The sequence below is a fragment of the Muntiacus reevesi genome, chromosome 8 (genome assembly GCF_963930625.1).
Source record: "Muntiacus reevesi chromosome 8, mMunRee1.1, whole genome shotgun sequence".
NCBI lineage: Eukaryota > Metazoa > Chordata > Mammalia > Artiodactyla > Cervidae > Muntiacus > Muntiacus reevesi.
The window spans coordinates 31,433,712-31,461,228 of record NC_089256.1 but is presented as its reverse complement, the minus strand read 5'-3'; the positions used below and the strand labels follow the sequence as shown (position 1 = coordinate 31,461,228).

Genomic DNA, 27,517 nt, shown 5'->3' with positions numbered 1-27,517 from the left:
ATTGGTGGTGATGAGCACAAAGGTGCTGTTTTGATGGACACACACCAGAGCTGGTGGATGGCAGCTGAGACCTCCCACCAGCCTTCATTTGTGGTGGGCCCGTGTCTCAGACAGCCTGTGCAGTGGAACTTCTCTGATGTTGGAAATGTTCTGTGTCTGCACTGACCAGGGTGGGACCACTGGCCGCGCGTGACTCACGAGCACTCATCAGTCTGGATCCCCTCAGTGTGGCCGATGCAACCAGGAAAACTGACAACTTAATTTATTTCATTGTAATTAAATGTAAGTAGTCACCTGTGACCAGTGGCTCCTGACGCTGCAGTTCTAGAGAATAGTAAGTAGGTAATTGCAAGTGAGAATAGTTTTACTTTTTACTATAGAAAGTTTCACATATATATTGAGTAGTATGACCACATATACCCTTCATCCAGCTTCTGTAAAAACTAATCCATCGGCCAATCTTACTTCACCTTTACCTCGCCACCACCCCACCCCCTAGCTCTCACTTCTGTGTTACTTTGAAGCAGACAATAGCTTTTGAATTTTTGTTTTTAAACAGCTCATCTTTAACCCCAGGATAGAATAAAACTATTTGACCTTGATTTTTTTCTCATCCTTTGTGGCTTTTTTTGCCATTTATTGAAGAGCTTTGTGGGCTTCCACTAAACCAGCTGCAGGCCCTGAATGATGTCTCTGAAGACTGCTAGAGGCTTTCTCATATTTCTGTAATGAGAAATATGCACCACGGATCTCTTATTTAATTTGTAATAATATTGTTTAATATGTTTTATATTATACAGTTTAATATTAACTGGTTATGGCTCAAACTGTACATGCTGACATTTGGGACTGATTAAAACTTGATGTCCCATATGTTCAACCAATTTTTAAATCTGCAAAAAATTGGTTCAGGAAAATTGTTTGATAGAAATAATGGAGAACTCCATGGCATAGGCTGTAATGAGTAAAGTTTGTCAATGAAACTGCTCAATGGTTCAGATTGATTTGAAATTGAAAAGAACTGATCCACGTGAAAATGATTTTGACTAAATAGCATGAAAAAAATTAGGACCACTGGATATGAAAATGATCAAGCAACTAGAAGGGCTGCCTGACATTCTCTCTGGAAGATGCTTCTGATCACAGTGTTTGTGTCTAGAACATTCTCAGGGTCAAAGTGGCCGCTGCCCATCTCCATCTACTCTTCCCTTAACCTCAGATCCATCTGGAAGGGCGTGGAAAGGGGAAGTTTCTGCATTCGAACGTCCCAGACTCTGGCGACTGCCCATCCCTAGGATGACTCAGAACGGACGACTGGAGCTCGAGTGAAAGCAAGACCAGCCGCCCTGCCTGCTGCCCACTTGGACCTTCCCCCTGGATGTCCCTCCCTCTCTGAGGGCCTCTCCTCTTCCTCGGGTAGCTTGGAGAAGCCTCTTGGCTTTTCTCCACGAGCCTCTAGCCTGGGGGTGAATTCTCCCAGCAGCACGTGCAGCAGTCCCCGGGAAGAGGCAAGGGCGGGACGCTACTGGTGCTCTAGTGGCTTAGGACTCTGCCGCGCTCCCAGCGCAGGGGGCCTGGGTTCAATCCCTGGTCCGAGAACTCGACCCTGTGTGCCACCGCGAAGACCACGTGCGGCCAAATGAATAATTTTTTTTTTTTTTAAAAAGAGGCAAGGGCGAAAAAGCAAAGACGGGGCTTCCCCCCAGCGGTTGCCTGGTGCAGTGGGCACCTGGCCCTTGTCCTGAGCCCTGAGGAGCAGGAGCTGTCCCAGCTGGAGCCCTCGGGCTGCAGAAGCCAGGCCTCCCGGTGGTGTTTCCCCGGAGGCCCCACGGCCAGCAAAGGGCCAATGATGCCCTTGAACTTGGGGTGGTCTCTGCCCTCCCAGGCCAGGGACTTGCCAGGGCTCTCTGGGAGGCAGTGGGCGCCCTGTGTCCATTTCACACCAGAGTCTCCAGAAGCCTCTTGTGGATCCGTGACTGCTCCCATCGAGCCCTGGTAGGTGTGTACAGATGGAGCCCACTCATTGCTTAAGTAAACCCGGAGCATCCTTTTGGGTTTCAAGTGCTACAGGCTTTCAGAAGAGGATAGGGAAAGCCGTCCGGAGGACAATAGATATCTTGCTGTATCTGGAGCAAGATAGAAATGGTGACAAGATAGAAATGGTGACGGCCTGCAGCACAGGAGTGGGGTCCGAGGGGAGGGAGCAGTGTTGGGGTGCAGGAGAAGTCCATCTCAAGAGCGTGCAGCCTCAGCCTCTGCACACCCCACCATCAGCTCCCCTGGTTCCTGACTGGGAAGGAGCTGAGCTCTTACACGGAGGTGGGGGGGGGGGTCCCGCTCTCCCGCACCCCCACTTTGTGGAAGGGAAATGTGCTGTTCTTGGGGGCTAACATCTTTTCTCCCTGCGACCCCCCAACCCATCCCCGTCTATTCAGCAGTGGCCAGTGTGGCCCCGGGATTAGGAGAAGAAGCAAGAGGGCCCTCGCTGGAGCAGCGCCGCTTGTTCAGCAGTGTGCAGCCCAGAGAGTGGCTTTTTTTTTTTTTTTAGAAGTTTTGCAGGAAGGCCCTGGATCAGGGCTTGACTCTAGACCCACCCTTGAACTCTATGTGGCCTCAGGCAGTTCCTTTAACCTTTCTGAGTTTGGTCTCCTTCAGGGGGTGGGATGCCACTTGGACTACCTCCCAGGGTAGTTTTGAGATCCTACTGCGGCCTGTCCCAGAACATCTCATCCTGTGCCGTCTGACTCAGAGTGGACGCTCCAACAGTAGCTGCTGTGATCTTCCTCACAGTTATCTGAACCCACACTGAGCATTCATCGGCAGTCAGGTACTGGGCCGGTCTCGTCTTGCAGACTCTCTCTGGGATCTGGAGCTGCCCCCAGCAGGACCACGGTGTTGGGCGGCCCAGTGACCCGACCCCTAGCCGTCTTCGGTTTCTGCGGCAGACTGGCTGGGGGGCATCCGGGGTGGGGCTCCCGTGCGGTCTTTGGTCCTCAGTGGCCCCTCTGACTGTGTGTGATTCACGGATAGACCGTCCACTTGCCCGCGATCGTGCCATTGGTGACACTGCCCAGGGAGTAGACGCCTCATGGTAGAACAGAAACAGCCCCGCCCAGGGTTGGGGGGCTCTGGTTTCCTGGTGCTGCCTGGCTCCCAAGGAGCTCTGTGATATTTAACAGGTGGCCGTGCTCCTTTGGGCCCTTTATTTTTATAAATGAACGGTTGAGTTGGATGGCCCGTGAACCACCTCCACTTCTGTTGCACCCAGCATGAACATCTGGTGCCCAGCTGTGGGCTGGTGTGGGGCGGAGTTAAGGCTGCAACTGCGGCCTCGGCAGAGGTTCCCTATCTCCTTTTTTCGAAGCCCGCGGGAATCCACAGTTTCCAAGCTGGCGGGGCCAGTGTCTAATGAAGGTCCCTTTCAGTTCAGTTCAGGTCAGTCGCTCAGTCATGCCTGACTCTTTCCGACCCCATGGACTGCAGCACGCCAGGCCTCCCTGTCCATCACCAACTCCTGGAATTTACTCAAACTCATGTCCATTGAATCGGTGATGCCATCCAACCATCTCATCCTCTGCCGTCCCCTTCTCTTCCCTCCTTCAATCTTTCCCAGCATCAGGGTCTTTTCAAATGAGTCAGTTCTTCACATCAGGTGGCCAAAGTATTGGAGCTTCAACTTCAGCATCAGTCCTTCCAGTGAGCACCCTGGACTGATTTCCTTTAGGATGGACTGGTTGGATCTCCTTGCAGTCCAAGGGACTCTCAAGAGTCTTCTCCAACACCACAATTCAAAAGCATCAATTCTTCAGCACTCAGCTTTCTTTAGAGTCCAACTTTCACATCCATACATGACTACTGGAAAAGCCATAGCCTTGACTAGATGGACCTTTGTTGGCAAAGTCATGTCTCTGCTTTTTAATAGGCTGTCTAGGTTGGTCATAGCTTTCCTTCCAAGGAGTAAGCATCTTTTTATTTCATGGCTGGCCCCTTACCAGATCTATTCACGGGCCGCCTTTTAATGATCTCTGCATAGAGTGGTGTCCGTGAAAGCCGTTACGTGTTCACAGGTCGGGAAGGCCTGTCACCTTTTTCCCATGTTGCATCTTGACAGCTCTGCTGGTGTCTCTTCCTCAGAGCCGTGTTGGGCAGGCCTCGCTCTGGTCCGGTTTGCTAACTGGCTCGGGCCCCTGTGTGCACCAGGGAGCCCTGAATCAGCTAATGAATTAACATCAGGACCGGAGTCCTTTGTTGGAGTTTGAAGGTAAAACTCAGTTGGTTGTGCCAAAGATATTTAGCTGTCGTCTTTCATACGATGGTGAAAGCCGGATCACCTGCTGTTTTTTTTTTTTTAACCTTTTACTTTTTTTTTTATTGAAGGGTAATTGCTTTACAGAATTTTGCTGTTTTCTGTCAAACCTCAACATGAATCAGCCACAGGTAGACATATATCCCTTCCCTTTTGAACCTTCCTCCCATCTCCCTCCCCATCCCACCCCTCTAGGTTGACACAAAGCCCCTGTTTGAGTTCCCTGCATCATACAACGAATTCCCATTGACTATCTGTTTTACATATGGTAATGGAAGTTTCCATGTTACTCCCTCCATACATCTCACCCTCTCCTCCCCTCTCCCCGTGTCCATAAGTCTGTTCTCTATGTCTGTTTCTCCATGGCTGCCCTGTAACTAAATTCTTCAGTGCCATTTTTTCTAGATTCCGTGTATATGAGTTAGAATACTGTATTTATCTTTCTCTTTCTGACTCACTTTTGGACTTTCAGTTGGCTTCTGATTTTCGAGGTCACGTGTCCTGTTAGGACGCAGGCAAGCAGTCTGAGTGAAGCCTCCTCACTCTGACATGGGCGTGAGCTCTCAGATGCCCCCGTATTTCCATGGCCGAGCCTGGTGCCTCACTCCCTCTCCATCAATGACTCTGACCTAAGAAAGCTTTGATTTCACTCTCTTAGCAACGGTCCCATGTGCTTTACACCTGTCACTTGTCACTGTCTGTCTGGGAATTTGTAATGAATGCGTCTGTTTTCCCATCTGAGCTGGAACTCATTTTTTGCTGTGGACTGCATCTCCCCTCGCCCCCAGAACTTAGCGTCCAGGAGGTGCCTCATCGACGGCTGCTGGCCCGTGTCCTGCCGGGGGGCGGGGTCTGATGCCTGCTCCCCTCCCCATGTGTGTGCCTTCCTGGCTCTTCTTCATGTATGTGAAAATGTTTACAAAATTCCCTACAAAGAGGTCAGGCACTTTGAGGTTCTTTAGGAAGCACCCAGTTTGTTTCCTTGGACTTAAAGGTGTAACATGGGCTGTGTGCAGCTAGAAGGACGTTGAGAGAGATTAGACCGGTCTGTGCAGGCTGCTGTAGTCATGTCTATCAAGTTTGCAGAATAGCCCAGCTGTGTGGAGGGAAAGATACATTATCATGTAGGTTTAGATTTGGCTGATTATCCCTCCTCATGTGGTGGCTCAGATGGTAAAGAATCCGTCTGCAATGAAGGAGACCTGAGTTTGATCCCTGGGTTGGGAAGATCCTCTGGAGAAGGGCATGGCAACCCACTCCAGTGTTCTTGCCTGGAGGATCCCATGGAGAGGGAAGCCTGGTGGGCTACAGTCCATGGGGTCGTAAAAAGCTGGACATTGCTGAGTGACTAACACTTTCACTTTGGTGGAATGTTAACAGAAAACCCTCAAATGACACTGACTTAAACATGAAACTTTATGTTCTCTGTTGTGTGAAAAGTCAGGGCAGGGCCTAATTTTCTGTTTTTTTCATCCTTAAGAGAATTGCCTCATGATACAAAACGACTGTTGAAGCACCAGCCATTGTATTCATGTCATAGATGGAAGGACAATCCTGGAAGTCTGACTCCATGTCCTTTTATATCTCATTAGGTAAAAGTAACAGAGGCACTCACTATAGTGACAGCTGGGAAGAAGGGTCTTAGCTGGGACATCGCCTCACCTGGAGACAGGAAGGCTCTATTTCCAAGAAAGATGCAAAGAACAGACAGTGGGTACAGAACACAGGCCCAGCACTTAACTTGAGTGAATGAATGGATGAGGGGATAAGTGATGGAAAGATGCCGTTTGGTTTCTGTGGGTTAAATGTCGACCAAACCATCATGTTAGCAGGATCCGCGATACGACAAGGAAAACCCATTTCTGGTATCACAGGAGGGAAGGAACCTTGGGGAAAATCCCCAGGGACTTGACAGAGCTCGTGTTCTTCTGCAGGGCCACTTCAGGTGGCCTTCCTCTTTTCCTTCCTTGCAGGGTGTGGTTCCCTTATTTGGAAGGCAGCAGATAACACGGCAGCCGGTGACGATGGGCTGGACCCAGGTCACAGTAACCACATTTCAGAAGGTCCCCGTGAGAGCATCATCTTTTTTTGTTTGTTTGAAGAAAGAAAAGTTTTATAACTCAAGCAGGACAACCTGGGAGAAGAGAGTTTATCCTTAAATGTTGCTGAATTGAAATACTAAAGTGAAAGTGAAAGTCGCTCAGTCATGTGCAACTCTTTGCAACCCCATGGACTATACAGTCCATTCAATTCTCCAGGCCAGAATACTGCAGTGGGTAGCCTTTCCCTTCTCCAGGGGATCTTCCCAACCCAGAGGTCGAACCCAGGTCTTCCACACTGCAGGCAGATTCTTTACCAGCTGAGCCAGCAGGGAAGCCCAAGAATACTGGAGTGGGTAGCCTATCCCTCCTCCAGCAAATCTTCCCGACCCAGGAGTCGGACTGGGGTCTCCTGCATTGCAGGCGGATGCCAACTGAGCTATCAGGGAAGCCCTAAACTAAAATTTCCCTACATACAAATCCCTTCTTAGAAAAAGTCCTGCGGGGTTAATTATGGTGTGCTGGCGCTGGCTTGCAGCCTGCAGGTCGGCTTGAGGTTCGGTGTCGGGCTGCGTCTCGATGCTGCGGGCCCTCCAGCATGTCTGGGCTGGCGGTCCAGGGCTGTCCCCGCCCTGGAGGGGCATTGTGGAGCTGGGGCCCAGGCCCTGCAGCGGTGAGTCTGCTGTTGGCAGCAGACCGTGCTGTCTTCTTGGGGGTCTGTCAGCTCTCGAGGGTGGTCCCCGGCTGCTAGAGGCGCAGCGGGAGGGCCCGGGGCCACACGATGGGAGTGGGTCGCAGAAGGCAGGTCCCCTGGTTAAAGCCTTAGCCTGACATGCGCTCAAGGCCCCGTTGTTTTTTTTTTTTAACATTTTGGCCGTGCTGGGTCTTCCTTGTGGCATCCGACTCTGAATTTGCAGCACATGGGCTTAGCTGTCCTGCGGCATGTGGGATCTTAAGCTACCCCTCCAAGGTCGGAACCCGTGTTCCCTGCCTTGCAAGATGGCTTCTCAGTCACTGACCCCCAGGGAAGTCCCCCAAGGCCTCCGTCCTTGATTCCCCTTTAAAATCCTGATCAGGGTCTTTGTCATGCCTCCTGGAGACGCTCTGTTCCCTCTGCTTCCTCTCAGCACACACCCCTACCCCAACCAACCCTGAATTTTCAGATCATCCCGACTCCCAGCCCTCAGTTCAGGATTGTCCTTTAAGAAGCCATCCTGGGTCCGTGCCCCCAGGCTGGGTGTGACCTGAAGTGCAAAGTGATGGCTCTGAGGTGGGGGTCACACAACCCTCCCTCCCCGCCCCAGGGCTGATGGACTCCAAGTCTGAGTTTGCTCTTCTTAACTACCTTTGGAAAAAGGCTGGTGGTTTCCAAAGACTTGCTCTGGGTCACAGGAGGCTGACTCGGGATGGGGGAGGGCCTGGTTCCCCCCCCCTCCCCCCTGCCAACTCCTGGGTCCCAGGGACAGCCCCGGGGTTGACGCCCAGCTTATGCAACTGACCGAGGGGTCGTGTTAGCAGGGGTGGGCTGGTGGGAGGCTGCAGCAGGTCAGCATGGGGCAGTAGCTCGCCTGCTCTCTGGCTGGGAGTCCAGGCTGAGCCTGCCCAGGGTGGTGACAAGGATTTGTTGCAAATTTCTGGTGCAAACCACATGCCCCCCTCCCAGGGGAATGTTTCTACTGCCGAAAAGCAATAGACTGTGAATGAGCTAAGTAATGTTCAATTTTATAGTCCCAGTAAAAAAGTAAAATAAAAAAAACAGCAGGTGAAATTAGTTTTAATAATATATTTTAACCCAGTAGGTACAAAATACTGTCATTTCATCATGTAGGCAACATGGATGTTAGTTAAGGAGATCACTTTTCTCTCTCTGGGTTGAGACTTTAAAGGGTGGGGTGTTCACACTCATTTTAGATTAATAACGTGTTACCTTCTCAAAAGGTCCAGAGCTTGGCCGCTGTTTCTATTGATTCTCCCACTTGAGGGTCCTTGAGAGCAGGGACGGCGCTGTGACCATTAGGGTCTTCCCTCCACCTGGTCGCTGGTGTGGGTGCGTGTGATGTGAATGGGGGCCTGTTCTGAAGCGTCCCCACTCCACGGGGCCAGGACTCCAAGCGGCTGGAGTCGGGTCACAGCTGCGTGAGCGTGGGAGTCAGCCTGGGCCTCCTGGAGCCAGGGTCCCCACCCAGAATGATGCTGCTGCTGGACTGTTTTCTCCGGGGCCTTTCGGATTCTCCCGAGCTGTGAACTAGACCACGGGTCTGGGTGGGTGGGTGGGGGGGGGGGGATTGGGGACACTGCCCTGGCCCCACCGGCAAATGCGAGCATCTCTGTGAAGGCCCGCGGTCAGCACACCTGCCATACGTGGGCTACTCTGCTGCCACTTAACTCCGATCCAGAGCCGGCCGGTGCATCTGGGTCCGCTGGGTCCCAGGCTGGAAGACCCTACACGCGCCCCATCCGGCGTCTGCAGGCGCCTGTGGGTGCCCGGCCTGTCCCCGCCCCCGGCTGCACATGCAGAGAAGGACCGCGCCCGTGCAGACCCTCGGGACGCCCACCTCCTGGGGCGGGGGTTATAATGGCCCCGGCCGGGTCCGCGGTCTCACGAGGTCTCTCCTGCGCAGGCGCAGCTGGAGGCTCAGCGGGCCACCCAGGACTTCCAGAGGGCCACCGAGGTGCTCCGCGCCGCCAAGGAGACCATCTCCCTGGCTGAGCAGCGGCTGCTGGAGGACGACAAGCGGCAGTTCGACTCGGCCTGGCAGGAGATGCTGAACCACGCCACCCAGAGGGTACGAGTCTTCGCGGGGCGCGCCTGTGTGCACTCACCTGCGTGTGGGCGGGCTTGCGGTGGGGAGGGGGCTGGACTTGCCCCCGCCTGGGGTTCCTGCATCCTTGGGGTGCGTGTGCCTCTCAGACCCCCGATTTCCCGCTGGTTTCCCTGAGCAGAGCAAACAGGCATGTTGTACGCCCACAGGTGGTCGTCTCCGGGGTGGGGTTGGGGGGGTCTCCGCGGGCCTAGTACTAAGCCGTCCTCCCCGGTGGCAGCCTCCTGGTGCCAGGCGTAGCGGCCCCATCCTTGCCAGTTGAGGTCCCTCTGGTTCAGATCATCCTCGACAGTCCTGACCAGTGGAGGCTTTCTCAGGGGACCCCCGGTCCTTCTCCAGGGTCTCCTCCCTCTGAGTCCCTGGGGTCCGGCAGGGTTTGGAGCTCAGGGTGGGCGATCTGGATGACCTGGCAGGCCTGGCCTTGGGGCGTGTGTGCCCTCAGTGAGAGGTGGGATGTGGCGGCTGAGGCCTGAACCCCGAGGGTGCCCAGGCTGGGTGCGGTCTGGGGAACCAGAGTGCCTGCAGGAAGCGGGCTCTGCAGGCTCTGGGCTTCACTGGCTGTGCCAGCTGGGTTTGAGGTCATCATGGGGCATCATTCAGCAGCTCCCGGGACCTGCTCTCTGACCACAGGGCTGAGTATCAGCAGTGATAGGTGTTGCTGGACGCCTCGCCTCTCTGACTCGCCCAGGATCCAAAGGGTCCTGCGAGATGTTCAGTGCTCCTCCCCCTCCTCCAGCTGGTTTGCTGAGGCCTTGGATGTGGGGTGACGTAGGGGTGGGGGCTCCTGAGAGGCCGCCTGCGGGGCTAGAACAGAACTTTTTCCAGTGTCACCTGCCACTGTGGGCTCAGGTCCTGGAGGACATGGTGATTAAAGATGGCCTTGAGCTTCCCTAAGTAGAACGCCTGACTCACAAAGGGCTGGGACTTGGTGTTGAATCCATGTTGACTCCACCACCGCCACCCCTCTTAAGCCCAGACTCCCAACTGGGCTTGTGTGGCCTGGAGCCTCCTGCCCCCTGGTGGACACAAGGCCTGGACAGCCAAATGCAGGCCGGGACAGCTTTCCTGGGTCCACTGGGGAGCATCCACAGGGGAGGTCGGGAATCTTGGAAATTTACAAGTAGCCTGACAGAGTAAAAAGGATGGGGGAGGGGAAAAAAAAAACCTCCTTCCAAGAACTTCACTAAAGGCCTGCCTTTTCTTCCCGCCCTCCCTTTCACCCCAACCAAGATCCATATCAACTAGTTAGGAATTGCAGAAATCACTTAATGTGTTCTTTTCAAAAATAACAGACCATATTTCTGCTTTTTCTCCTCCTACTTGTTAAATTCCAGGGCCGTAGTAGATTGTGATGGCAAGTCCCAGAGAGGTGTCCCCAGGACCTCCACATCCCGTGGCCGAGAACACCATTCACACCCATGTTTGGGAATGGTGCTCCTTGGGGTTGTGCAGTGTGCAACCCGTGGAGCTGTCCAAGGCAGCCCTGGGCCTCCTGACATCATGTGGGAGGGCATCTGACGTGTACCCTCACTGAGGCCGCCCATGGTTTCTTGCTTGTGGGGGCAACCTCTGCAGATGAGCAGACTTCCTGGGTCACGGGCCAGGATTTACACCCTGGGGGGCTCCTGGCCCTCTTCCCTCACTTCCTCCCCAGTTTCAGGGGGCTCAGAGGCTGCTCCTTGACCCGAGGAGAGAGAAGGAGGGTTGCAGAGTGGCACCAGCAAGAGGCAGAGCACACGGCAGAGCTGTCTGGGACTGTGTCCCCGTGTCCCTGAGAAGTGCAGCCTAGAGGGGGCACGCTCTGTGACCGTGACGGGTGGGGCAGAAGTGCTCGTGGGTGGCTCTGCTGTGAGCTGCCGTCCTGGCGCCCTGGCACACCTGGGCTTCTTGAGTGCTGGTGGACGAAGCAAAAGGTCTAGAATGTGTCCTTGCCCTCAGCTGACTTCTCAGTCCTCTGGGAAGCCTGTTTCTTCAGGAGAAGGGACCTCTTCTGCTGAAGAAAGTGCCAAGGAAGCGTCCAGAGAAGGATGCGGAGCTCAGCAGGGTCCAGGCCATCTTGAAAAAGCAGCCCTGCTTTGGGCGGGGTGGCCCCCACCCCAGGCACAGTGGAAGGATCCTGTGGTCCCCACATCCCCTTCCCCAGAGTCCTCTGGGTGTCCCTTCTGCTCCTCCAGACTTCTAGTGACGGCCCCAGCTGTGGTTGCCATGGGAGCCCCAGGGTCTGTATTGCTCAGCCACTTGCAGGGCCCTGGGCGGGGGCAGAGGAGCGGTCCTGCGCTCAGCGCTGGGGTCAGCTGAGCTCCAGTGTGCTTGAGAGGCCTGCCTGGGGGTGTGCAGTCCCTGCTGCTCCCACTTGGGCTTTAGGCAGCCGACGCCGCCTGCCTCCCCAGCTCCACCTGGTTTGGCTGAGTGGCGGCTCTGAAAGGGAGGTGATAGGTTTCCACCCTCCAGGAGGGAGCCGTTGGTCTTTCTGTTTGTGCAGACAGGCCAGAGAGGAGGAGGAGGAGGAGGACGTGGCTTGTTATGGGGAGGCGTGAACTGTTAGAACCAGCGGCTGCTGGGAGGAGAGGCCTGGGGTGTGCCCTGCGCCCTGGGAGGCACCTGAGCCACCAGGCCCGCTTTTCTGTGCTGGTGGGCAGGTACCACCTGTCCTCAAGGCCCTGAGATGCCACCTCCTCGGGCTCACATGCCCAGGACCGCAGGAAGAATCAGAAGGCGGCCTGAACGGGCTGAGAGGCTGAGCGGGCCACGATGCTGCCTTCCTGGGAGTGGGGGGCCCTGCTCTTGGCTTTGGGATGCTCCGGTTGAGAGTGTGTGTTTTGAGAGGGCTAGGCGAGACGGACAGTGAGGTGAGGAGCCCAGTTCGGGTCGTTCTGCCGGCAGGGCCCCCAGCCCGACTGACACACCCGTTCAATGCCCGCTGGTGTCCCGGCAGGCAGTGTCTCTCTGAGCAGCATCTGTGTGTCTCTGTGAGCAGAGGGCTTGGGCTGCCCTGTGCCTCCCGGGAGGGGGCCTGCTTGGCCCCCGTGCTCCCTGTCCTGCTGGCCCTGGAGGAGGCCTCTGGCGCCTCAGGCTCCCGAGTACTGGGGGCGGCTGCGTGGCATGCCCCCCAGGTCCCACTCACTGCCCACTGCCCACTGGGCCCGGGGCCTGGCCACTCGGGCCCCAAACCCTCCCGGTGGGCAGCAGTGGGTGGTCAGTTGTTGGGCATCTGGAACCAACCTGTAGGGGCAGGAGTGCATGTCTGTGAGTTTTGGGGAACCCCAGGGAGGCTGACTTCTTTGTTGTTAGAATCCACAGAGGTTGGTGCACCCAGGGGTCAGCCCAGGAACACAGTTCCCTTGGGGGACGTGGGAGCCAGAAAAGAGTGGTTTCTCTAGGAGCCTGTCAGCCCTGGGAAGGAGGCAGGCAGCTGCACGCGTCCCGTGGAGAGTGGATGCTTGGCTGTGCCAAGCCCCCCTAAGGGCTTCCTCACTCATGCCTTTCCACCAGCACCCTGCACCAAGTCCCCCAGCACCCTGCACTGAGTCACCCAGTACCCTGCACTGAACTCCCCCAGCACCCTGCACTGAGCCCCCCAGCACCCTGCACTGAGCACCCTGCACCGGGCACCCTGCACCAGGCCCCCAGCACCCTGCACCGAGCATCCTGCACCAAGCCCCCAGCACCCTGCACCGAGCACCCTGCACCGAGCACCCTGCACTGAACCCCCAGCACCCTGCACCGAGCTGCCCAGTGCAGCCTGTGCTGCCTCCCGCTCGCGGCCCCCCACCCTGATCCGAGGTAGCCCTAGCAGCTTGGATCTCAGCTGCCTGAGTGACGTGGTGCTGCTGAGTGTCTGCACCGTGAGGCTGACAGCCCAGGGCTCGGTCCCCAGTTGCTCTGAGCACCCAGGACGTGCTTCATTGGTGTACTTGGCCTGGAGTTGAGCTGGTTGGCGGACACTGAAAAGCAGGGTGTAGAGCGGCCGCAGGGGCCCGCAGTCCAGCCCGGGAGCCTGGTCTTCGTGGAGGTCTGGGCGCCGCACTTGCTCCTTGGGTCTGGGTTGCAGGTGTGTCTGGGCACCTCGAGGCCTGCAGGGCCCTCTTCATTCCGCTTTCGTGGCTTCCACCTTCCCAGCACCCGCCCGCTGTTTTCTCAGCCCTGGGCACACAATTCACGCCTGAGTCCAGGTTTTAGGGGCTGCTGAGTTACCGAGGAGGTGTAACCAAGGTGCACCCCTGGCGACTTTCTCCCTGGAGGCAGGAAGCAGAGCGAGGGACTCTCCTCTGACAGCAGGCGCTTGTGTGCACGTGGGGTCCGGGAGTTGGGACAGGGGGTGGTCGGTGTGGCCGGTGGGGGTGAGGCAGGGGGCAGCGTGCTTGCTGCTGTCTCAGTCGGCGCTGGCAGTGTTGTCAAGTGCTTGGATTCTTCCGAGGGTTTAACTTTAGAAAGCTTTTTCGCAGACTAAGGACCAAGGAAAAATGAGAGCCTGTGCGTGCAGTTGGTGGGAACCCTGCTTCTTGCAGGGGATGCTCTTTACCGTAGCCTCAAATCACAGCTTCTGTAGGTCTCTCTTTAAAATGCTTTCAGGGATTTCCCTGGCAGTCTAGTGTTTAAGACTTCACCTTCCAGGGCAGCGGGTGCAGGATCCATCCCTGGTCGGGGACCTAAGATCCCATATGCCTCGCGGCCAGAAACCAAAGCTTGAAACAGAAGCAGTATCATACAAATTCAATAAAGACTTTAAAAACAGTCCATATCAAAAAACGATTCCAAAAAAAATTCTTATAAAATGCTTTCAGAGAGGTCCTTAAAGGTGAACTTTGCACTGAATCCCCTTGTAGTAGAACCAATCACCACAGCATGTCTTCATCTGTCTGATATGCTTGGGTTTTGCGTGTTCATAAAGGTTACAGCAGTAAATCCTTACAGCTTTAGACTGAAGAGTTACTGCTGTTTCCCTCAGTGACGAAGCTGGTGAGGTTCTATGCTCATTTCATGTCTCTCTGACGTCTTTGATGTGAGAAGCCAAGCGGAAGGGTTTCCCAAGCCCCCTGATCTTGATTGAGAGGTCATTTTGGCAAGCTTATCTTGGTTCCCTATTTCCCTCTCTGACTTTGTTCTAATTCTGTTTTTAAAAGTATCTCAAGCATTAAAACCATTGTTAAAAGCATATATACATATATATATATATATATGTATTTTTTTTTTTTAGAAGAAGGTAAAGCTTTAACTTTGGTAAGTGTAAAGTGTTCTCTTATAAAAGATTTTATTTAACGCATTAATTAAGGATGGAACGAATCTGATGTTACAGCTCTTTGAAAGGAGAATTCAGAAAAAAGCACTCATGCTTAAGTTCAAGAGTGCCAAGGTGAATTTACAGGCAGATACAGCATTGGTCAGTATTTACAGGGCAAGCAATGAGCAAATGCATCTCCACACACTTCCTCTTGATTTCTAGGGATAAGGATCATTTGTATTACTATCAGTTTCCCACAACTTGTAGGGCCATGAAATAGCTCCAAGACAAGGAAAGGCAGAGATATCCTGGAGAAGGGGGCAATAGACAGGATGCCTAGATGTTTTCTGCTCATGTCAGAGTCTTTCAGAGTTTCTCCTGATTCTTAAAAAACACCTAATTTTAAGTGCATAAGGAAACTGCCCTGGGCTGACTGTGGCCATTTCCTGGAGCGGGTGATGGACTGCAGGCTGCCTCCTGGGTGGTGTCCTCCTGAAACAGTCCTGCTGGGTCTGAGACGGTGGGCCAGCAATCTGAGGGCCCTCTGGGCTCCTCCGTGCTGCTCTTTGGGTAAAATTAAAAGTTGGCCCTGTGTACCCCTTTCTAGTTCACTTGGGTGAGTTGTAAGTAGAAGGTGGGAAGGAAGTGCTAGCCATTTCCATGGCCCAAACTGCTTTTTCTCTCCTGCGTCCTCTGTCCTCCCAGCCAGCGTTGTTCTGATGCGTTTCTAGGTCAGTGGGGAGAGAATCAACACTGTCCTTGCTTCTGGGAATGTGCCTTTGAGCCCCCATAGAGGGCCCAGGACTCTTGGGTTTTGAATCCATTTTGAAAATGTTCCTCCTAGCATTCTAGCTGGCGAGTTTTCTGGCCACAAAAATCTGTGTGAGCCCCAGAATCCGTTTCTGCTTAATCCTTCTGGGTCCTGGATTCTTCTGCATCCACCAGCTAAGCCGGAACATTTGGGAAGGTGCCGGACCGCCGAGGTCTTCATCCTCCCGCTGGCCTGCTGCATACACCTGGCTCTGGAGGGCTCCCAGGCCCCTGAGGTCCGAGTCCCTCTCGTGTCTCCTGCCCGCCCACTGGCTCCTGACCTGCGGTGGGACCAGAAGGAGCCCACGGTGGACACTCCGTGGAAGTGGATGCCCACAGGCTCAGAGGATGCTTCATATGGTTCTGTCCTTTTCCTGCTAGTCGCCTCAGCCGATTGGCAGTTGAGTCTTGTCTGCAATAACTTTTCCATTAGAATAGATGAGTCGGGAAGGGTGACCCTCTTCTCTTTGCAAGTTTGTTTAATCTTAAGTTTCCCCACTAATTTCCTCATTTAATTTTTACATTTTTATTTAAAAAAATTGAAGTACAGCTGATTTATAACATGTCATTTTCCGGTATACAGTATGGTGATTCAGTTGTATGTGTGTACATGTATATGTATGTTTGTGTGTATATATACACAAATATATATATATATTCAGATTCTTTTCTGTTGTAGGTTATTACAAGATATTGGGCAGAGTTCCGTATGCTATACAGAGGTCCCTGTGGTTGATGTGCTTTACATAGTAGCGTGTATGTGTTAACCCCAGATTCCTCATCTTTTTGAAACGATGAAGTGGTCCTGCCTCAGGAGGCCGTTCTGGGTGTGACCGCGCTGACCCCGCCCCTCTGCTGTGCGCCGCAGGTCATGGAGGCGGAGCAGACCAAGACGCGGAGCGAGCTGGTGCACAAGGAGACGGCGGCGCGCTACAACGCGGCCATGGGCCGCATGCGGCAGCTGGAGAAGAAGCTCAAGCGGGCCATCAACAAGTCCAAGTGAGCGGGGCGCGCGGGCCCCGGGGCTGGGCTGCTCTCCTCCCACACCATCTCAGCCTTTCCCGTGGCCCCAGCAGCGGCTGCGCCTGCCCCGGCTCCCTCTGCGTTCTCTGCACCCCCGGGTGGGGCGCCTCCAGGCGTGACCGAGCTGCGAGCACCGGAAGGAATCTCAAGGGCAGAGCGTTACCTGGGCCCTGGGCTGCGGTTGCGTTCTGGGGAACTCAGGGGTGTGTGCCCTTGGCGCTGTGGCTGACGGTGTGGACACGGCCCTTCCCCTCAGGTTACCTGTCCGCACGATGGGGGTGAGCTTTGTAGATAATACACATCCTTCGTAGACGCAGAGCTGATGAAGTGGCGTAAGACTGCTTTCTTCTCTGCTTTTTTGGTGACAGGATGTGTATTTCCAAAGTTTCCTACAGTATTCAAAACTAGAAACAGAAAAAAAAAAAAGAAAAAAAAAGAAAAAGAAAAAAAAAAAAAAAAACTAGAAACAGTTAAACTTGTCCAACAGTAGGGTCTTTGGTTAAATACGTAGTGACACTTCCCAAACATCGGACTAGTTTATAGCAGTTAAAATCATGATGACATAGGTTCTGCCTTCATTACTATATGAATATGTTCGTAACATTTATGTGTAATAAAGGCAGGCCACAAAACACATTGAAAGCACAATTCGTTTGACACAAGTTACATGCACACACAGATGGGCCCAGAGGAATAATTTTTTAAATGTGTGCGTGTATATATGTGTGTATATATATTTATTTGAACTGTTTGTTAGTTGATTTACAATGTTGTGAGGACTGGTTGCAATGGAGCTTTTCTCCAGCTCTTCTCATCACTCCTGTATTATCATCTGACAATGACCTTGGGGAAGACTCCCTGCGTCCCTCACAACTGCTGGGCCTGCAAGCAGAGACCTGGAATGGCCTCAATTGCTCAGCCACAGACAGACCCCCAAGCTTCGCTGTGGGTGAAGGGCTGCCACCTCACGGGCTGACCCCCAGGCTCCTGAATGGAGTGGGTGTGTCCCCGCCAGCTGGCCCAGAGCCCGGGGCGTGCTGGCCTCTCCCCGGCCTGTGGCATGGGGGGGTCTACCTACAATTGGCTCCCTCTAGTCCCGCGTGGAGTCCCGGAGGCCAACCCGAGCTCCCGGCCTGGGGCTCTCTCCCTCCCCAAGTGAGCTCGGGGGAGCTGGCGTGCATTGGGGCAGGTTCTTCTCTGCGGTTCCTTCCCGGGAGGGGAGGTGGGACGCCCTCCCTGCTGGGCACCCCGAGTGGCCTTAACACCCTGCAGGGAGAACGGGGCCCGGAGGTGGGGCCCCGGCCTGCGTGTGCCCATGTGTGGGGCTCCTGTGTCTGGAGACGGGCCTTCTGGCACCTCTGCCCTGGGTGAGCTTCAGTTATGGGTCAGGCCCGGGAGCTGGATCTCTCCCCGCTCCCCTCACGGCCCCGTTGGAGCCGAGTAAATGCTGGAGGGCGGCTCAGTCGCTGACCCGGACGCCCCCGTGGAGCGTATGGGGGTCACTGCTGCCCAGGCTCTTACGTCCCTTCTGTCTGCCTCCCACAGGCCTTACTTTGAACTCAAGGCAAAGTACTACCTGCAGCTGGAGGTACGTGTGGCCTTAGGCTTTGAAGCGGGTGGGTTGGCGATGTCTGTCTTCTGACACCCCCCCCCCCCCCGCCCCCGCCCCTTCTGTAGTGGGCCTCCGGACGGCCCCATGGCCGCCAGGTCGGGGGACACGTTCTTGACCGAGGCTTTGGCTGCTTGCTCGGTGCTGTCTGCCGCCCGCGGAGCCTCTGCATCGTCTCTGGCCGAAGCGTCCTCGGTCCGTGGTCCTCCGCACAGCCCCGGGGAGCTTGCCGGCAGTGTGGATTCCGGGGCCGCCCCAGACCGACCGAACTGAGGCCCAGCCCTCCGGGTTTTCACACGCCCGCCGGGGGCTTCCGATACAGCCAGGCGTGAGGTCCACGGCTCGGGGCTCAGACGGCCGCGCGGTGGGACCGTGTAGACCTGGACCCCTACCGCTGCCTTTCTGGGGGGCGGCTGGGCGTAGAGCCGGGGTTGTCACTGGACTGGCAGCTGATGTCTGGTGCGTGCAGACCTGCGGAAGGGGGACCAGGACCCCGGCTGCGTCCTGGGGGGTGAGGGACCTGTCACTCGGGAGCCTGGGCAGGCCGGCGGGGGCGTGGCCTCGCTCACCCGCTCCCCCCGCTTCTCCTGAGCAGCAGCTGAAAAAGACGGTGGACGAGCTGCAGGCCAAGCTGGCCCTGGCCAAGGGCGAGTACAAGACGGCGCTGCGGAACCTGGAGACCATCTCGGACGAGATCCACGAGCGGCGGCGCTCTGGCGCCATGGGGCCCCGCGGGCGCGGCGTCGGTGCCGAGGGCGGAGCTGTGCCAGCCGAGGGCCTGGCGGAGCGCAAGCCTGAAGCCGACGCCGTTTCCGGTGAGTCTGGGGCCCCGTGTTCCCCGCGGGCGGGACACCGTTCACTGGGGCGCTGCTAGCATCCTAAGTCAGCAAGCTGTGCTTAGATAAGTTTGGGAAGGGACCTGCTTTCACCCCCGAGATTCCAAACCCTTATCAGGGCATCCCAGGCTGTGAGACGTCCTGCAGGGAAGGCGCGCCCTCGGGCACAGGGACTTGGGAGAAGCTCTAATTGAGTCCTGGCCGTCCCGCCATGACCAGGACACACGTGGGCCAAGGCCTAACTTCCCGTTCCTTCCCCTGTGAAGGGGGGCACTTGCGAGTCGGTCCTTGCTGCCTGCGGCAGAGAGGGGTGCTCAGGACTAAATGAAGGCGTGACGTCCCCGGGGGTCACTGCACACGTGGTGTCTGAGCGCCGGGACCTATTTACCAGGGCCATCCCTGGGAAGTAAATTCGGAGGGCTGCTGTAGTTCCTTCCATGTCAGTTCAGAAACCGACTGCCCCAGCCCTGTCTGTCTGCATGCCCTTCTTTGCCTTTTCTGAGGAATATTGGATGTTGGCTATTTCCCCATGATGCTTCCTCAGTTCAGTTCAGTCACTCAGTCATATCCGACTCTTCCTGACCCCATGGACTGCAGCATGCCAGGCCTCCCTGTCCATCACCAACTCCAGTTTACCCAAACTCATGTCCATTGAGTTGGTGATACCATCCAACCATCTCATCCTTTGTTGTCCCATTCTCCTCCCACCTTCAATCTTTCCCAGCACCAGGATCTTTTCCAATGAGTCAGCTGTCTGCATCAGGTGACCAAAGTATTGGAGTTTCAGCTTCAGCATCAGTCCTTCCAATGAACACCTAGGACTGATCTCTTTTAGGATGGACTGGTTGGGTCTCCTTGCAGTCCAAGGGACTCTCAAGAGTCTTCCCCAACACCACAGTTCAAAAGCATCAATTCTTCAGCACTCAGCTTTATGGTCCAACTCGCACATCCATAGATGACCACTGGAAAAACCATAGCCTTGCCAAATGGACCTTTCTTGGCAAAGTAATGTCTCTGCTTTTTAATATGCTGTCTAGGTTGGTCATAACTTTCCTTCCAAGGAGTAAGCATCTTTTAATTTCATGGCTGCAATCACCATCTGCAGTGATTTTGGAGCCCCCCAAAATAAAGTCAGCCACTGTTTTCCCATCTATTTGCCATGAAGTGATGGGACTGGATGCCATGACCTTAGTTTTCTGAATGTTGAGCTCTAAGCCAACTTTTTAACTCTCCTCTTTCACTTTCATCAAGAGGCTCTTTAGTTCTTCACTTTCTGCCATCAGGGTGGTGTCATCTGCATATCTGAGGTTATTGACATTTCTCCCGGCAATCTTGATTCCAGCTTGTGCTTCCTCCAGCTCAGCACCTTAATTCAGCCAACAAACATTCAAGCGTGAGGCCCCAGGTCAAAGAAAACTGTCATTTGAACAGCAGGGATGAGTCCTTCAGCGTACATCATCCTCTAAGCCCTGTGTGGAGAGGGACACGAAGCTCAGAGACGCTGAGTAACTTAACCAAGGGTACGCAGCAGGCAGTGAAGGTGGGCTGTGAACTCAGACCTGAGCCCATTCTCTGTGCCCAGCATTCCAGTACTTCCATGGGACGCTACAGACTGTCTTTACAGCCAGGGGAGGAGGAAATGGGACCGGGCTGTTGTTCAGAGTTGAGGTGGCCTGCAGGCTGTGTCTCTGGCCTCGGTTAGAATGAGTTCCACAAACCATGTGAGGCACGAGCCCCAGAGCGCCGCCCGGGAACTGTGTTCCTTCGCGGCAAGCGGTGATCTCAGTGGACTCTGAGCGCGTCTCATGAGACGGCGGGTTACTGAGAAGGTGACCGAGGAGGTCCCAGCCAACACCCCGCACAGGGCTGTCCGTCAGCGCTCCCACGGTCCTTCCATGGGAGGAGGCATCCCCGAGTCCTGGCCGGCTCTGTCAGGACGCATTGCGCAGGCCCGCCCTCCTCCTGGGCCCGCGGGGCTCTGTTTTGGGGCCCAGGATGGAGGAAAAAACCCGACCTGTGGCTGAACTCACCTTCCATTCCACTTCAGGCCGTGTCTGGTAGCGGCGACTCCTGGGACGGGCTGCAGAGTGACGTTAAGGCCCCGGGCCGCCAGTGGGTCCAGCCTCCTCCCTCCAGGGTGCTCTGGAGTCTGGGCTCGCGAGCTGAGGAGGCCCACGGCCCTTTTCTCAGGTCCGGTGGCCGGGTCCTGCAGCGGCCTGGCCCTGTCTCCACAGCGGGGATGCCCGGAGTTGTGTCGGGGGCCGGGTGTCCCTCGGTCAGACCTGAGTGACGGCTCTTCTTTCTCTCCCCTCCCAGTGGCCTCTGAGGCCTTCGAAGATGACAACTGCAGCGCCTTTGTGTCTGAGGATGACTCGGAAACCCAGTCCCTGTCCAGTTTCAGCTCGGGGCCCACGAGCCCATCGGAGACGCCCGAGCAGTTCCCCGCGGCCGTGCGGCCTGCCAGCCTGGACCTGCCCAGCCCCGTGTCCCTGTCGGAGTTCGGGGTGCTGTTCCCGGGGCTGGGGCCCCGCAGCGAGTGCAGCGGGGCCTCGTCCCCCGAGTGCGAGGTGGAGCGAGGTGAGTGCAGCCCTCGGCCCCAGGGTGGGGGCGGGTGGGGACCCCAGCCTGGATGCTGCGATCAGGGCCTCTGTGGACGCGCCACGGTGTGGCTCCCGACGTGATTTGGTCTCTCCCCACAACAGTTCTCTTGACGCGCACCCGCTGGGGAGGCTTCCGTTTCCCGGCTGTTAGTGTAGGACAGGTCTCATCTCCGAGGGTCAGGGGTGTCTGCAGCTTCTTAGGGAGGGAAAGCAGGGGGCGCTGCTGTGGCGGAGGCGCTTCTGTGCCCCCTGGGTGTTTGGAGGTGCAGCTGGCTGGCCGGCCGTGGGGGGCCCCGGGGACCCTTGGGGCTGTCAAGACTCACTGCAGGGTCTTTCTGTTTCCACAGGAGACAGAGCAGAGGGGGCAGAGAATAAGACGGGTGACAAGGTGGGCGGCCACCGGGGGCTGGGCAGCAGCAGCGGCGATGGCAGCAGGAGCCCCCCGAAGCCCGCGGGCCAGGCCCTGGAGGAAGGGGTGCGGCGGCTGTCCCTTCGGGGCCCCGGGCGTGTGGGCCTCACGGACACACACGTGGTACAGATCGGCTGACACGCCCTGGCCCCAGTGCGGGTCAGCATTTATACATGAACTGGACGGAGGACGTTGTGCCAATAATCATAAAATATATGCCAAATCCCAGCCCTTTCCTCTAAACCGCACGAATGACGCTTCAGTGGGCTCGCGGGCTGGAGGTCTGTCTGCGGGGTGAGTGCGTGCTCCTGTGCTGGAGTGTTTCTCGGTGCAGTCAGTTGCTGCAGGTGGGCTGTGACCGGGTCCACAGGCCTTTGTTCAAACGGTCCCTGTCACGGTGTCATGCAAGCAGTAACCTGTTCCCAGAAAAGACCCTGAGCCAATTGGGGCCTGGGGAGCTGAGCCCCCAGCGGCCTCAAGGGCTCACTTGTTTGGGAAAACGGCCTTGTTCCCTCCTTTAGATCCCGGGTGGAGGGGATCTAAAGGAAAACAGGTGCATGCAAGATGAAACTCAAATATTCACAACAACACTTTTCTGACCCAGTGAAGGCTTAAAAAAAAGAAAAATCCAAGAACAGAATTCATTTGCATTATCTCCGGTTTTCAGATGGGGGCTTTAAAAAAAAAAGTGTTTGCTGGGACGCCTGTTAAAATCTTTTTCTTTATCAAAGGTTGCCATGAGCTGCACTTTTTGGGGTGGGAAGGGTGAATGCAGCGTGGGGATGGGGGGACTCGGGCAGGGGCCTGTCGTGGATGGGGTCTGTGGCTGTAGGCGGGGGGAAACAAGCCCTGTCGTGTAAACCTCATCCCACCAGCCAAGGGGATTTATTCTAAGACCCGTGCATGAGGAATGGTGGCCAGTGTTGTTCTAGATTGACAAGGTGTTGATTTCTCTGTAGGCTGTAACTTTTAAAAATAAACAGTTATTTAAGGGTTATGCTGCACTAGTATTTCTTAAGAGGAAGCTATTGCTTAGGCTAGGAGAGGGAGCGGGCACGCAGTGGCAGAGGCTGTTAATAGAAGCAATGGTGTCTGTTATGCTAATAGTAAGTGTTGTAGGACTGCTTCTCTTGTTTTCATGGCTACCCTTATTTAGAGCATTGTATTTTATTTGTCCTTTTTTGTTAAGAAAACAGCATATCTAAAAGAAAAAAACACAACCTGTCAGCTTATATATATGTCATTTGTAAATCTCTTCACACTGTCCTGTTCTCTCCTTTTTTAACGACTGATACACTATCCTGATTACAAGGTTATTTTGTACTTGTCTTAATACCTTGAGTGTAATAAAAATGGCTTAAGAAAATGTCTTTCTGTGAGTTCAGATAAAGAATCCTGACACTGCCCGAATCTTCTGCTCGAGGCAGCCCTCTTGCCATCAGGAAGAGCTTGGAGTGCAGTGGTCACCCATTCTTGTTTTCAGTTAAGGCCCTGGGTCCTAACAGTGTATGCCCTGATTAGCAGGTGTGAGTTAGAATTCCACTTCTGCTGCTACTGAAGCCGAGCAGTACGGAGACGCAGTGGTCGCAAAGTAAAGAGGATGCGCTTCGGTGAGGCCTGGGCGTCTCCCGGGTCTCGGCCGTAGGGGCTGGTGAGTGATGCGGGCAGCCCCGGGCACTGGGCTTTGAAAAGCTCCCCAGATGATTCTATTCTCTTTCTATGCTGGTCCAACCAAAGTTAGTCATCGTGCTCTGTTTAGAGCTCTGTTACAGAACTCAGCGTTACAACACAGTAATTGTTTATGTAGGTCTCCTCCATTGGGTTTTTTTTTTCCCCTTTTTTTTTCATTGGGTTTTTGAAGGCAGGGATTAGGTCTCAGTTTGAATCTAAGATAAGATCTTTAACACACAAGGCTCAAATCATGTCTATAATAAATATACCTCTTATGCTTTATATTTTTCTTTAAAGTCACGGAAAATTAATCCACCTAAAATATGTTAAAAGTGAAAGCACTTTTCATCTACCAAAATGAAATCTCACTAATACAACAATCTGCCATTAGCCTGAATGAAGAACAGACTTGTTTTTTTTTTGTAAACATGTTAATTTTCATGCAAGTAATGAGTTCTCTTTTAGATGGAACATACCACATGAAGTTCTTTAATAATTTCTCTAGGTTAAACTATGCAGTTTCCATAAGTATAAACATTTTATGCAGTTTCCATAATTATAAACATTTTATGCAGTTTCCATAAGTATAAACATTTTATTTTGATTAAAGATAATAGAAATACAAAAGTTTCAATAGAGATGAAAAATTCCACTATTTTTAGATCTTAAGATCTTGACTGAGCATCATTCTACTCTAATGGATTTTTATGTAAACAACTGGGAATTTACACATAACAGTAGTATCTTGCAACCCAATGACCATTGTTAAATTCTTGATCATGTTTTTTAGAGTGCGCCTACCATAAGAACACTGAACTATATGCAGCAATTTAAAGAAAGACTATAGAAACTAAATTATAATGTCTTTGATGTCTCAGACTACTACTTTCCTCAACCTGATAAAGCTGCACCGAGGACTCGACCTCAGTCCTCTTCACATGAGCCAGTGGGAGACAGGTGTCCAGCCTCAGCAGCCTTCGCTCTTAAGCATGAGCATCTCCATGCTATAGAGTGAACTGTGTCTTAAACGCTTTATCCTTTCATGACCTCTGGGCAACGGTAAACACTTAAAGTCATGAGTAACACAGAACTAACATCTCATGGTAACATGATTCATTTGGTCATTTGTTGTCCAAGACACACAGGAGAGTTAACACCACAAGCAGGTTTACCTTACGACATGTGCTGCCAGAAGACAAAGAGCGTGCATGTTCCAGAGCAGCGCCCCAGCCCGCGTTCCACTCCACGTGTCTGCACCCTCACTTCCCTCGCCTGGCCTCGGGTAAGGGCTATCTCAGTGCTTGACTGCGTCTAACCTTTATAACCATCTATACTTTTGTATATAAGGGCCCCTAAATGCAAGCCCACTCTGTATACACACAAAACCACGTAAACAGTACTTCTGACTGACGGAGGGCAATTCTGACTACACACAGTTCTCACCACACACCCTGACTTCAGCACCAGATTCCACAGGAACGTTTTTAGAGATGTCATTCTGTTCTGACTTGGGTTACAGTGTCCTGGAGATCTGTGTCCCTGGTTGAAGAGCTGATGTTTGGTGAGTATAAGATCCAGCGATCGCTGAGGTTTCTGTCACTGCAGTTGTGTTGTCTTGATGGGGATAATACTATTAAAGTCCAAGAAAAAGGGTCCTTCTTGTTTAGGCAAGAAAGTACTGGGAATGATATTGTAGATCCCAGCAGGTATATTTTCCAGTTCCAGGTAGCAAAACCCGCACCTATGTTCAGGGAAAATAAGAACAAGGTTTTTAAGTGAGGATGCCACAGAAAGTAGAGTATGAATTAGCAATCAAAAGGCCAACATTACCTGTAGTCACCGCTAGATTTCCTCTGGAACCCATGGGGACCAGGGTCTCCCACCACGGAAACTGCTACCACTTCAAATCCAACACTGTACTGCCTAGAAGAAAAAAAAGAGTAAATTACTGTTGTTATTAAGTTGTCTCAAACATATACCCAAAACAACTATACCTAAAGTGCAGACAGACTATTAAGTACATGCTTCTAGAGCTTCAGTAGGAGGGAACAGCACTCTGAGGCACATGCATACTATTTTTACTCTTAATTACAGAAAACATCATTTATGTTTTTAAGTTGAAGCCATAAAGGTGGACATTTTACGAAATTTACTTTAGAAGAGACTGTATGTTTATCACAGGCTCTCAGAAAATAATGTTAAAATAGTACATTAGGCAAAAAAAGTGAAAAAGCAGAGAACCCTGAAATAAAATCTAAATTTACAGAAGAATTAGCCTATGGTAGACGTAACATTGCAAATCAGTAGGGAAAGGATTATTTACGCAGGTGGTGATGACAAAAACTGAGGGAAAAAATTGTTAAACTGTATTTCACAACAAATATAAAATAAAATCCATATGTATTTAAAAAAAGAATTAAGACCATGAAAGAACTAGAAGAAAATACAATGAAACTTTATTTAATATTAGGGCAAGACTTCCTCGCCACAGGAAAATAAACCAAAAGAAACATTTGATTACTTTATAATGAAAAAAATTTTTTTGTTATGTGAGAAAAAAATTTTGGAAAAATACCTGCAAATATGTGAAGGAGTTAATATTCTACATACCTTTCCTTATTCATGCTTACAATTAAGAAAAACGTGACAAGTACAACAGAAAAATGGGCAAAAGATATGAATAAATATATAAAGAAAGAAAAAATACACAGTCAATAAACATTTTTCCATATTCAAGCTTCCTAGAAATGAAATACAAAAGGGCAATTATGTACCTTGTTTTGCCTATCAAACTGGTGACATTTTTAAAAATGACTGTAGAAAAATAGCTCAGTCCTAGCTAAAGGATTATTAGTTTCTTTCAAAACAGTTTGTAGTTACAGGCAGGCAAAATTAAGCCTAGTTTTATTTAGAAGCTGGTACTATTTTTATTTGTATTCTATTTTTTTAAACCTTTTAAAACTGTGAAATATAACACAATACACAAGAAATACGAGCCAATGCACATGAAACATACGTAGCTTAACAAAAGTGAAGAAACACCCAGTTACTCCGTCAGTTGACAAAAGCCTCTCAGCACGGTGAAGAGAGTCCGTGCAGCCCTCTGATCACAGCTTCGGTCCCCAGAGCCAACCTGTCTACTGATCCCCTTCCTGCTCTGTCTGCAGTGTGACTACCTAAGTGTGCCTCCTTCAGCGACAATTCAGCTCAGTTTCACCTCTTGACTTCATGCGAGTGGAATCACAGTATATTCTCTGTTGTGTGGCTTCTGTCGCGCAGCTCAGCCTCAGTCCTGAGACCCACCCAGCGTGTTGTAGGGAGCTGTAATTTATCTTCACTGTTACATAGGACTCTACTGCACGACTTTTTTTATAATCTTAAATGCCACTGATGAACCCTGGCTGTTCTAAAGTTTGGCTCTTACAATCTATTGGCTGTTTGGAATGTGTTTCTCTTATGACATGCCTATTAAAGTTTTTATTTTTGTTATTTTTTAAAGTCTATAGACTTTTCTTACTAGCATAGGATATTTACAAATCTTTTCATGGGCTTGTTGTGTCTTGAGATGTCTTTCCTTATCCTGAGGCTATTATCTCCTGTTATCAGTAAACTACCTGGAACTGAATTTTAGACTGGATGTGAGTCAGAGGTCTGATCACCTTTCTGGTACATGGACATTAATTATTCCAGCACCTCTTCCTCACTTTTATGCAATACCGTCTTTAATCACAGATCGAGTGTCCATACAAATATGTTTCAAAATCCTGTCCCACTCATTTTTAACACAATACCATTAATTTAAGAAAGTTACCATCACAAACCTTGGTCCTCTTAGCTCAATCAGTAGCGGCCCAGTCTTTTCTATATGGAATTGGTAAATGGGGTTATTTTTGTGAGTCTCTTGGAAATTTCCACACCCTCCGGCACTCTGACCACTCCACTTTCCATTAATCTAATAAAACAAAGCCTTTGTATTAACAAAACTTCACATTCTAGAATTCTGCTTTAAAGACAATAAAGTTCCTCTGCGCCTTTAAAAAGAAAAAAGGCTCCACTGTGGCTCCATCAACTCTTCAGGGTAACTCTCCAAGTCAGCCCGGCCACTTTGCTATCTCAGACCTGTCTCCACCCCCAGTCTTCGAGTCTTCCCTGCCAAGAATTCTCCCTCAAA

At 52.5% G+C, this 27,517-nt stretch overlaps 2 protein-coding genes across 5 annotated transcripts in view; one reads left to right on the top strand and one right to left on the bottom strand.

Annotated features, from left to right (window-relative positions):
• SH3BP5 (SH3 domain binding protein 5) overlaps window positions 1-22,670 on the top strand; it is a 75,860-nt gene extending 53,190 nt beyond the window's left edge. For both annotated transcript variants that reach the window (XM_065943181.1, XM_065943182.1), the window contains 6 exons: window positions 8,967-9,131; window positions 16,067-16,197; window positions 17,767-17,809; window positions 18,426-18,645; window positions 20,983-21,243; window positions 21,614-22,670. In XM_065943181.1, coding sequence (XP_065799253.1) covers window positions 8,967-9,131; window positions 16,067-16,197; window positions 17,767-17,809; window positions 18,426-18,645; window positions 20,983-21,243; window positions 21,614-21,813 — 1,020 coding nt within the window. In that variant the 3' untranslated portion in view covers window positions 21,814-22,670. The remainder of the gene's footprint in view (window positions 1-8,966; window positions 9,132-16,066; window positions 16,198-17,766; window positions 17,810-18,425; window positions 18,646-20,982; window positions 21,244-21,613) is intronic.
• Window positions 22,671-23,800: 1,130 nt separating this feature from the next.
• The window catches only part of CAPN7 (calpain 7), a 45,313-nt gene continuing 41,596 nt past the window's right edge, over window positions 23,801-27,517 (bottom strand). For all 3 annotated transcript variants that reach the window (XM_065943179.1, XM_065943178.1, XM_065943177.1), the window contains 3 exons: window positions 27,168-27,298; window positions 25,177-25,269; window positions 23,801-25,087 (listed from right to left, as the gene is read on the bottom strand). In XM_065943179.1, the coding sequence (XP_065799251.1) occupies window positions 24,943-25,087; window positions 25,177-25,269; window positions 27,168-27,298 (369 nt within the window). In that variant the 3' untranslated portion in view covers window positions 23,801-24,942. The remainder of the gene's footprint in view (window positions 25,088-25,176; window positions 25,270-27,167; window positions 27,299-27,517) is intronic.